At 43.0% G+C, this 12,097-nt stretch overlaps 1 protein-coding gene across 3 annotated transcripts in view; it reads right to left on the reverse strand.

The window, feature by feature from the left end:
* Cyb5r4 (cytochrome b5 reductase 4) overlaps nucleotides 1-4,931 on the reverse strand; it is a 41,726-nt gene extending 36,795 nt beyond the window's left edge. For 2 of the 3 annotated variants that reach the window (XM_070010121.1, XM_070010120.1), the window contains exons 1-2: nucleotides 4,749-4,928; nucleotides 2,717-2,870 (exon numbers count right to left, since the gene is read on the reverse strand). In XM_070010121.1, coding sequence (XP_069866222.1) covers nucleotides 2,717-2,870; nucleotides 4,749-4,823 — 229 coding nt within the window. In that variant the 5' untranslated portion in view covers nucleotides 4,824-4,928. Of the gene's footprint in view, nucleotides 1-2,716; nucleotides 2,871-4,748 lie in introns of all 3 variants that reach the window. The other variant, XM_070010122.1, reaches the window with a different exon arrangement.
* Nucleotides 4,932-12,097: the final 7,166 nt, after the last annotated feature.

Consider the following 12,097-nt stretch of genomic DNA (forward strand, 5'->3'; position numbering starts at 1 on the left):
GGAGACTGAGATCTGAGGACTGAGGTTTGAAACCAGACAGGACAGAAAATTCCAAGAGACTCTTATCCTTGATAAACTAGCAAGAAGCCAGGAGTGGAGTGGTGACTAAAGTGGTAGAGCACCAGCTTTAAGCAAGAAAATAAAAGGAACAGCACCCAGGCCTAGAGTTCAAGCCCCAGGACCAGCACCAACAAAAGAAAGAAAAAGGAAAGGCAAAACAATACACTTACTTTTCCAAAGAAAAAAGAAAAGGATTACTTATTGTCAGATTAGAACACATTTCCCTAATAGAAATTTTAAAATTTCCAGCAACCTTGCTGGAAAAGGTATCATATATTGAAGTCATTAGAGGTGATAGTGGACGCCAGCACAATAGTGCAGGCCTTTATCCCATCAGCATATCAAATGAATAGTAGGGGGGATATAGATTCTCATAAGCTCTCACTGCCTATAGAATATGAGTCTTCAGAAGCGGCTCTATCTTGCACAACAGAGCTGAGGCCCCTGCAGTTGGGCCAGCTGAGGAGTGCTCCTGGGGAATGGGTCTCCACCAATCCTGAGCAAAGCACTGAGGCACAGAAGAGAAATCACTTTGAACCAGTGCCTGCAGCCTGTAAACAGGTAAGCAGCAGGAAAGGAGGGGGGTGGGATACTGAACCCTGTAAGAAACAAAGGGATCTTTTCACACCTGGCAGAATCTTAGATGCAGCTTGCTGGTAGGAACCACGTCTGGATGTCCCTGGAAAGTTGAACAGTTCTAGCTTGGGATAAGTTATGTCATCACCTGCTAGAAGTTTCCATATCATGGTCACTGAAAATTCATACTCTAAGCTGGAAACAGTGGCTCACATCTGTAATCACAATTTGAGGCCAATCTAAGCAATAAGTCATTTAGGCCCTATCTCCACCAATAAGCAAGTGGGGGAGACAGAGGTAGAAGGATTGTAGTCTAAGAGTGCCAAGGCAAAAAAAAAAAAAAAATCTATGAGAACAATAACCCAATGAGAACAATAACCTACAACAAAAAGGGTTAGAGGGGTGCCTCAAATGGCAGAGTGCCTGCCTCACAAGCACAAGGCTCTGAATTCAAATCCCAGTACCACCAGAAAAAAAGGACAAGAGAAGGCCGGGTGCCAGTAGATCACACCTATCATCCTAGCTACTCAGGAGGCTGAGATCTGAAGATTGTGGTTCAAAGCCAGCCTGGGCAGGAAAGTCCATGAAACTCCAATAAAACACCAGAAAACTGGAAGTGGCCTGTGGCTCAAGTAGCAGAGTGCTAGCCTTGAGCTGAAGAGCTCAGGGACAGTGCCCAGGCCCAGAGTTCAGGCCTCATGACCAAGAAAAAAAAAAGGAGAGAGAGAGAGAGAGAGTGAGAGAGAGAGAAAGAGAGAGGAAAGGAGAGGGGAGGGGAGGGGAGGGGAGAAGAGGGGAGGGGAGGGGAAAGTAGGGGAAGGGAGAGGAAGGGAGGGGAGAGGAGAAGGAATGTCTAATAGTGTCCAGGTCATGCCCATGATAGAAGAGCACACATAGAGGACTGCAGCCCAAGGCAGCCCAAGCATGCAGTGAGACCCTGTCTTGAATAACCAGTGCCACAAGGGACCGATAGAGTGTCAGGTGACAACGTATCTACCTAGCAACTGTGAGGCCTCAGTTCAAACTTCATTACCACCAAAAAATAACCAGGACACTATTAGATTATTCACTTTGATTCCCCTGAAGCTGGAGATGACAGGCATTGCCAATGTGCCCAGCCATCCACCGAGATGGACACCTGAGGATTTTTAAATCCTGGAAGGCCTCAAACTGTGACCCCCTGATCTCTGTACCTCAAGTAGCTGGGATTCTGGGCTTGAATCAATGTACCCAGGTAAATTGCATCTTTTATAGGTTGAATTCTGTTCAAGGTTAAGACGAGGTTCTTAACCTAGTAAGTATAGAACCTAGCACACACAGGACTCCATGGCTTTGAAATGAAACCACACAATTACACACACACACACACACACACACACACACACACACACACACACACACACACATACACATCCATCCTATATCCTCCAATCCCTCTTCCTTAATCACCACATGACTGTGTCCCTGTGCATTACCCAATATAAATTTCCTGCCCTGCATTAGGGGCCTATCTTACTTTAGGATGATCCCAGCTGACTTCACATCCATAATGAAAGCCATATTCTGTCTTCTTCTCATACTCTCATTTCTAATGTGAAACTTACAATGTAGTATGGGCTAGAAAACTCAGGAACTGGCATGGCTAAGAAAGAACATTAAAAACAATTTGCTGAAAATGAGACTTGAAGACTGGGCTTTAATGTAGCCTTTCTGGCTCCCCCTGGGTTCTCAGACACATCTTTTCCAACAGAACTCAATTATATGGCTCTGAGATAGAAAATGATGTGACACACACTGTGTGTTCTGGATAATTCTGCCGTTCGGTTTGGCATTAAATTTCCTGGCAAACACTTGTTTCTTTGCAAAGGGAATGCTGTACTAAGATGCTAGACAAAATTTCCATTTCAGAAGTCAGGTGTTTTCTACATCAAAATGAACACAGTTATTTAAGGAATACCGTCCAAAGTCAGGACATGGTGTTACCTAATGCTCACAAGGTAGCATGAGCACCACAGAATGATTACATGACCCTGTAAATGGAAAACCCAGGCAACATTTTTTAAGTACTTAATAAACCTACCCCTTATGCATATCCAGCAATCATCTTTCTTGTTGTGTTTCTTAAGTTCTTCTTCAGTGACTTCAATCAGCCTGCCTTGCATACCTGTCAGGTCCTTTCCACTTTTGGTCAGTCGAATCCAATCCATAAGACTTCTGCCTTGTTTTAAAGGGACCTTAAAAAAAAAGAAAAAAATTTGGCTTCTTTGAGTTGTTTTTTTTCTTTCCAGCCCCCTCTCTACTACCTGTCTTCAGGATATTTCATTATTTTTATTCCCATTTCAAAAGATAAAGCTTCTCAAAACACTGAGTCAGGAAAATTGGAAGTTCAAGGCCAGCCTGAGCAAGAAATGTGACCAGGTCTCAAAGACATAAAGAGAGCCAAGTGCTGTGGCTCAGAGCAGTGATCACCACTACTCCAGAGATGGAGCCTGGTTTGAGACAACCTGGTGTAAAAAGTTAGTGAGACCTCATCTCCTACCCAAGCTGGAAATGGGTTAGGATTATGGGTGAGCCTCTGATTGTAGATAGGGAGAAAACAAAGTAGGAGGATTGCCATTTTAGTTGGCAATTTTAATGGAGAAAGGCAGCAATTCACATTCTAATTCTAGAAAAGTTAGATTAAGGAGAGAAACAGATTAAACATCAGGAAGGAAGGGACACAGGACTGGAAGGTTGGATAACAGAAATACATAGTCATAAGTGAAATGTCACAAACGTGATCACATCACAAGCCTTCATGATCTAAGACATCATTTCTTACTCAATTTCCCTTTTCTGTGAAATGGTACAGTAAAAGCTCCCATCGCAGGGTCACTGTGAAAATTAAGTGAAATAACACATAAAACACAGAGAGCCAGTCACCAGTAAACACTTCAAAAACCCTTGCGGTAAAAGCAAATGAAAAGTACAGCTCCCTAAAGCCACATACTGAGCTGAGATTAGAACTCTAGTCCACGTGGAAGAAAATAATAAAGCCCCAAAGTGATACTAAGATTCAAAAACAGTCCAGAAATGAAAATAAAAAGGAGTGACTCAACAGGGGAAAGTCTCAGACACGAAGCAGGAAGATGTGGCTACCCAACAGTGGGAACAAGTGGCATTCACACTGCAAGGCACCCAGGACAGGGTTTGCATCCAATTTTGCAAATGTAAAATATTTCTGTATGCCACCTGTTGCTAGCAGTCACTATGCCCCACAAATACTCCAGGATATCAGCTCTAGAGACAGCAAGTAACAAGTAGAAGAGACACTGTTAAAACTGTCACATACTAGAGGAAGGCAGTATAAATGGTATGACTTGGAGAAATGTCCTTAAACCTAACGGGAGGCTTGTGGACATTCTCTCCTCTAGGCTCTCCCCAACTGGCCCAGAAGTCCCCGCCCTGGCATGGCTGTCACCATGGTTCTGCAAGGGACTGGCCTCACCCACCACTCCCAAACAGGGGAAAGCAAAAGGCGAGAGGGGAGGATGGAGCAAGGTGAGGGAGGCCCAGATGTGGGAAGAGATGTAGTAGGTGTTGGAAGGGAGGACCAGATGAGGGAAGGGAGGATGGGGAAGAGCAGGGGCTGAGTCTGAGGACCTTCATCCAGCACCTGGCCAGAGCTGGTCCCACAGGTGGACACTTCGGGAAAAGATTTGGAGTGAGGGAACTGACAAGAGGGATGAAGACACAGTAAAGATGCGGAGGAAGAAGAATTTGGGGTCTGGAGATTGGGGAGATCAGAGAGTGGGGCTGAGAGGATCAAACAGGGGGGCAGGAGGGAATGGGGAGAGGCAGACGGGGGGACAGGAGGGGATGGGGAGAAGCAGACAGGGGGACAGGAGGGGATGGGGAGAGGCAGGCAGGGGAAGGGAGGGGTCGGGGAGAGGCAGACAGGGGCATGGGGCAGGGATGGGGAGAGGCAGACAGGGGGACAGGAGGAGATGGGGAGAGGCAGACAGGAGGACAGGAGGGGTCAGGGGAGAGGCAGACAGGGTGACAGGAGGGGACGGCCGGCGTGAGCCTCTACTAGGCCCGGCCTGGCCGAGACGCCGGGGTTACCCGCGTACCTTGCTGCGGCCCCCAGAGGCGGCGCGCTGCTGGGAGCTGGGGCCTGGGAAGGACTGAGACGGGACGTTCAGCATCCTGGACCCCGGCCCGGCCCAGCCCTGCCCAGCCCTGCCCGGAGTCCACACCGCACGGCTCAGCGCCGTTCGCTCCGGCTCCGTGGCCGGGCAGACGCCAAGCCCGGACCCACTTCCGGGGTCGCCTGACGTCATGACGCAACACGTCAGAGGCGGGATCATGAGATTACGCACGCTCAGTTACGGACGAGGCGAGTACGCATGCTCAGTTTTCCCTGCCCTGACTTCAGCACTGCGGGCAGCGAAGCCATTGGGATCGCAGGTGGAGAGCGCCGGCCGTGCCGCTGTCCCGAGCTCCGGTGCTGAATGAAGTGTCATAGCGACTCTTCACCCAGTACACCAACACTCGTCCGAGGGTATTTAGACAGTCATCAACTTTACACCCAGTACACCAACACTCGTCCGAGGGTATTTAGACAGTCATCAACTTTATCAGCATATACACTTTGTAATGGGTCCGAACAAAAATGGCATCAAAGGGGCTGGGAAGGTGGCTCAGTGGTAGATTGCTTGCCTAGCATGCATGAAGCCCTGGGTTCGATTCCTCAGTACCACATAAACAGAAAAAGCCAGAAGTGGCACTGTGGCTCAAGTGACAGAATACCAGCCTTGAGCACAGAGAGGCTCAGGAACAGTGCCTGGGCCCAGAGTTCAAGCCCCAGGACTGGCACAAACAGCAACCAAAAAATCACAACCAAGTTGTCATCTACATGTTGCATTCAACCAAGTTCACTGAGAGATACATTACTTTTCATCAACTCTCCAAGTCCAATGGCCTGCGAACAAAGCCCAGTTATCTGTTCCATCTCTGACCCTCTCACATAAATTCAACATTTTGTAGTGAATCAGAAATACAAATCAGAAAAAACGTCTTCTACTTTGTGGTTTGTAGTGCTGGGCAGGAGTAGGGAAAATCCCAAGCCCTTAGTCTTGCTCTCTAGTAAGAATGCCAGAGATGATCCTTGTCTTTGCTGTCTGTATGTTTCTTCCTTATTCACCTCCATGGCCACATTTGCCAAATACAAATCTATCAGAAACAATATTAGGAGTTTTATATGTTTGTCTGCATTCAGTTGTATGTGCCAGTGACTTTACTATATTCTTCTCTAGTTGTACATAATATGACTGCCTTATTTCTTTCTGTGCATCCAACACATTTTAATGGCCTTATTTAAATGAGATCCATCTTCATCCCTTATTTTAGCAGCCACTATCTTGAACCTGTGTGAAACTGCAGGCAGCTAATCAGGACAGCAGAATCCTTACCCTTCTCTTGACCGCAAGACTGAATCCATTGTTTTGTCAAGAAGTCTTTAAAAAATTCCTTTGAGAAAGACACGAGTTTGGAATGGTTGATTGAACGACCCCACATTTCTGCTCATTTCCCACCATCTTTGCTTACAAGCTAGACAATTCTTGCCAGACTAAACTCATGAATGAAGAACCACCAACACAACTGGGGCAATAGTCATGGTGTTCCAGTAGTACATCTTCCTCTTGCTAATACATGTTAACCAAGCTACTGGCCTATATTTTATGATTGTTGTTAATTGGAGATAAGCACCTCATGGACTGTCCTATCTGAGCTGGCTTCAAATTCAGATCCTCAGATCTCAGCCTCCTAGGTAGCTAGGATTCTCAGGTGTGAGTCACCTTCACCCAAGGTTTGGCAGGAACTGAGAGGAGCTATAACTTGTAACTATTACAATTCCTAACCTACAGTAGGTGTTCAGACACTTTTTGAATACATTTTTAATAAACAGTTATTTTATATCTGAATAAGGTAAGTTGGAGATGTGATCAGACAAGATTAGAGTCAGCATGACATAAAGCTCTCACAATAAGAAAATATGTATGAACTAGCTGAGGTTCAATGTCACTTCTATGAAATGGGGAATATCTTTATCTATATAAAGATAGCAGTGTTTGGATCTGCATTGAACGTTGGTATTAGTCATGTGATTACTTGGTATGAAATAACTTTAGTAATTGGTAAAAGCATTTTTGGGGAGAAATGAAATGGTGATGAGTGAACAGGGTCTCATTTGAACATATACCTAACATAATCATACCAAGGACAAAACCATTGTACTTAAGAAATACTTCAAATGTGAGAAAAACTATAGGATTGGGAAACTTTCTGCTTAAAATATTTAAAACCTATTGTTTGAAGTATTCATAATAATTGTCTCTTTTTTTTCTTCAGTTGGGCACGGGGCTTGAACTCTGGGTCTGGATGCTGTCCCTCAGCTCTTCAGCTCAAGGCTAACGCTCTACCACTTGAGCCATAGCACCACTTCTGGCTTTTTCTGCTTATGTGGTGCTGAGGAATCGAACCCAGGGCCTCATGCATGCAAGCAAGCAAGCACTCTACCACTGAACCACCTTCCCAGCCCTCAAGAGATATTTTCTTAGCTAACTACCTCAGATCCTTGCCTCTACCCATTAGCATACTGATTATAGAAAACAATTTTTGAGATAAGGTCCTGTTAATTGTCCCAAGAAAGTCTTGAATTTGCAGTCTTCCCTCTTTAGCCCCACAAGTGGCTAATATTAAAGGCTAAAGTTCTACTTGTGGTTGAGCTCTTTGGATATATGACCTAAAAGAACTTCATGAACATTGCTTATTATATTTCTTCCACTTTGCAAATCGTCTGTTTTCTATCTCATTAAGGAACTACTCCTCTGTGTATCTATGGAAAAACTAATCACTGAGAAACCATTTCACGTCTCATAAGAAAATTTTTCACATGAGAATATCAAAAGCAAGGAAAGAAAAGCAAAAAGAAAATTGATTTACATATATATTTTACATATACAGAAATTAATTTTACATATATGTGCTTTATGTATATATTTCAATACCCAGTTTTACTTGAGCCCACCTACCCTGACTTTTTCCTAGTTAATTGGAGAGAAAGTCTCAGACATTTCTGTCCAGTCTGGCTTTGGTTTTGGTTTTTTGTTTGTTTCTGTTTTTGTCTGTTATGGGGCCTGAACTCAGGGCCTGAGCACTGTCCCAGAGCTCTTTTGCTCAAGGCAAATGCTCTACCACTTTGAGCCACAGTTCCACTTCTGGTTTTCTGGTGGTTAATTGGAGATAAGACTCTCATAGACTTTTCTGCCTGGGCTGGCTATGAACTGTGATCCACAGATCTCAGCCTCTTGAGTATCTGGGATTACAGGAGTGAGCCACCGGTGCCCATCTCCCAGGCTGGCTCTGAACCATCATCCCTCACTTTACAGTCTCTTGAGTTGTTAGAATTACAGGTGTGAGCCATCAGTGCCTGGCAAAAATTGATACTGATATGTTTCCTACTTGGCAAGGATCTTAGCTCTATCAGACAAAAATTGAAAAAAAAAGTTTTATATTCTGGCTTTTGGGCTCCATTGTTTTAGGTTCTATGTAAGTCACTCCCATTTAAACATCTTATTTTAATTTAGGGATCCATCAGTAGAGTACAGTATGTAAGATACTTTCTCTTTTACCACAAGATTTTTTTTTTTGGCAGAGGGAGGGGAGGGCCGGTCGTGGGGCCTGAACTCTGGGCCTGGGCGCTGTCCCTCAGCTCTTCAGCTCAAGGCTAGAGCTCTACCACTTGAGCCACAGCGCCACTTCCGGCTTTTTTCTTTTTTGCTTATGTGGTGCTGAGGAATCCAACCCAGGGCCTCATGCATGCAAGGCAAGCACTCTACCACTGAGCCACCTTCCCAGCCCTTACCACAAGATTTAAAGACAGGAATAGTATTATTAAAGTTTGTTCTTTATTGCTTTGCTTTGTTCTCCACTCCCCCATCCTGTGTATTTAGCAGTATTGGGTACTGAACTCAGAGCCTCATCTTGCTAAGCTACCACTTGAACCATGCCCAGAGTCCTTTCCTGTTAGTAATCCCTAAAATTTAAGAGCCCTAAGCTTGGGTTTTGTTTCTCAATGATAGAAAATGGCCTTAAGGATTTTCACCACCTTCCCAAACACCTAAGTATGTGGTTGGTATGTGTTCTTCCTCTTCTTGTGAGGTATATTACAAGACCCTGCCTTGAAAAAGTTAGGGCTGTCATTGTCTGAAAAAACAAGTAAATAAAGATAAATCTGTAATTTACTAAAAAGACCAAAATTATCCTCTGTGTGGGTGCTCACGCGCGCATGCATGTACACACACACGTGTGCCATATTGGGATTTGAACTCAGCCTGAGTGCTGCCCCAGGTATGGTAGACTGGTGTGTTACCATTTGAGCCAAACCTCCACTTTTGGCTATTGGTGAACTGGATATGGGTCTCACAGACTTTCCTGCCCAGGCTGGCTTCAAACCATGGTCCTCAGATCTCAGCCTCCTGATTAACTAGAATTACAGATGTGAACTACTGATACCTGGCTGAAATGATCCTTTGTAGGCCCCCAGGGTTTTTAATGCAGTCAAGACACTTGCAAATGGTACCTCTTTTAAATCCCAACATCTAATTCTTACAGGCCAAAGTACCACAGTAATTACAAAATACTTCATTTTATTAATAATGTATATACAAATAAATTAGTTTCAAAAGATTATGATACATTTGTACACTAAATTCAAGTCCTTCTGTTTTGCATATCTTCCGGAGTAACTAGATTAATTTTCAGGTCATCTCAGCAGTGTCATCTTCACTATCAGAATCTTCATAAAATGAAATTGTGGCTTGAACTGGAAAATTTTTCAGAAGAACTTCTGCTTCTTGATACAAGTAATCATAACACTTTGACTTGGGCCAAAATAATCTGAAAGAAACAGAACATTTGTGTGTTTTATCTTTTTCACATTTGTGAAATGGTCAAATTTCAAAAGCTCCATAGAATCAACAGTTGATTTAGACATTTAGATAAAGTCTTGCAATAGTTTAAAAATATCCTTATCACAGCTTTCATGATGATTGTTCACCAAAGTATCAGTAAATGGCTGATCATTTTAAATCCTTATCCAAGCTATAAATTAGAACAAACAAATCCGTATAATGCCCGGTATAAACATAAGATCAATGTTTAAGATAGGTACATACACATATAATGTGTATATATACATATATATACATATATACATATATATGTATACATACACATTATATATACATATCACATACACAAAGTTTGTCTTTCAATTTCCAAATTCCTTTGGAGGGATGACTTCTACCAATACATTAAAAATATGGATGACAGCCAACTTTGTGAAGATGACAACATATTATGCACCCTAAACACCTACTGTCTGTCTTAAAATTCACAGATTTAATTCTTTTGCTACACGTGTAGTCTATGTAAGCTTCTAAAAGTACCAAAACCAATATTTTCAAAATCGCATCTTAAAGTATAGAAAAGCTACCTGTTGCTACACCAGACTTCAGCCCACCTTCTTCCTCTCTCTCTCTCTCTCCATTCAACCAAATTTGAAAACACCAGATTGATATAAAGGTACGTGTAAGTGATTATCTCATAATTTACCATACCTAATAAGTATGAAATGTACCATCTGGCCTATTTGGTTCTCACCCAAAGAAAAGATAGGAGAGTGAGGGCCGAAGCCTGGGCCACTCCAGGGCCAGGGCAGTGACTTCACTGCAGCCTGTGTGTGGTCATTCACAGAAGACTTGCAGCCTGTGTGTGGTCATTCACAGAAGCGTATATGCCCAGTGCTCCCAAAGCAGCTGCACTGGAAGGCTGGGCAAACTTTGCATCTGCCCAGCCCAGAGCAGCTCCTTGTGAATAATGCATCTTCCACAGCCCTGCGTCTCCACAAAAGTGGAGATATTCTAACCACAGCAATGTTATATTATGGTCAGTACGTTCCATTTTAAGAGACAACACTAGAAAAATGAAGTTTCTAAACGTTTCTGACGAAAACATCTCCAGAGTTCACACACTGAATGCTTAATATCATTAGTTTGTTCAATAAATATAGTAATGCCGACATTATTCCTAATTTAATAATAATAATCATGAACTTCTAATAGGTCGAAGATGGGGGGGGGGGAGAATTAGAAACACAGTAGTGGTCAAGACAGAAATGAATCAAAATAAAATGAGAGAAGTACCAGAGCAAAAGCTCCAGACAAACCTGACCAGCATGTTCAAGTCGTGGCTCTCCAGGAAAGCCCACACTCCACACCCCGGCTTCCAGCTCCCCGGGGTTCCCCGACGGTGCCATGCTGTGCCAGGGCCTCAGTTTCCTTCCTCTGCCCTACCACCCCGTCCTTCGGCCTGTGGAGCTTCTTTGGAGACTCAGCCAGGCGACCAGAAACACGAGTCCCTGAGATGTCCCCGCCCTCTGCGAAGCCCAAGCAGCCCTCTGCCCATGGGCGCACACCGGAGCAGAGCGAATCCAGCCCAGTGCTTGTGCCCAGGCGTCCTTCCCCCAGACAGCCCCACCAGCACGGACTCACGCCTGTGGGCTGCTCACCCACACTTGCACACTTGGCCACCTCCACGAGGCGCTTCGCCCAGCAAGGCGCCGACGGTGACCGTCCCTGTCACCCGGGTAAAAGTCGCGGGGAGTCGTACAGGAAAGCCCACATCTGGGCAGGAAACAGAAAAGGAGCCCCCACCACTGAGATAAAACGTGTGCCACCCTCCTAGCACGGACTTTTCTCTAATGTCCACTTCCTGCTAAGTGCCAAGCCTGGCTTGCTGGAAAATTCTCTCCCCTCCTGCTGAGTTGCTGCAGAATAATATACAGACTAATATATAATGTACATAATAGAATAGAATAATATACAGAATAATATATAATGTGCATAATAGAATAGAATAATATAAAGAATATATAATGTACATAATAGAAAAGAATAATATACAGAATAATGTATAATGTGCATAATAGAATAGAATAATATACAGAATAATATATAATGTACATAATAAAAAAGAATAATATACAGAATAATGTATAATGTGCATAATAGAATATACAGAATAATATATAATGTGTATAATAGAATATACAGAATAATATATAATGTGCATAATAGAATAATATACAGAATAATATATAATGTACATAATAGAATAATATACAGAATAACATATAATGTACATAATATATAATGTAATAATATAATATAATAATATACATAATAATATATAATGTACCTAACATAATATATATGTACATAATATAATATAATAATACACATAATAATATAATGCATATAATATAATGTACATAATAGAATAAGACATAATATATAGTGTATGTAATATATACAGTACATAACAGAATATAATGTACATAATAGAATAATATATA

The sequence above is a fragment of the Dipodomys merriami genome, unplaced genomic scaffold (genome assembly GCF_024711535.1).
Source record: "Dipodomys merriami isolate MVZ:Mamm:240054 unplaced genomic scaffold, mDipMer1.0.p SCAF_8, whole genome shotgun sequence".
In the NCBI taxonomy this organism is placed as follows: Eukaryota; Metazoa; Chordata; class Mammalia; order Rodentia; family Heteromyidae; genus Dipodomys; species Dipodomys merriami.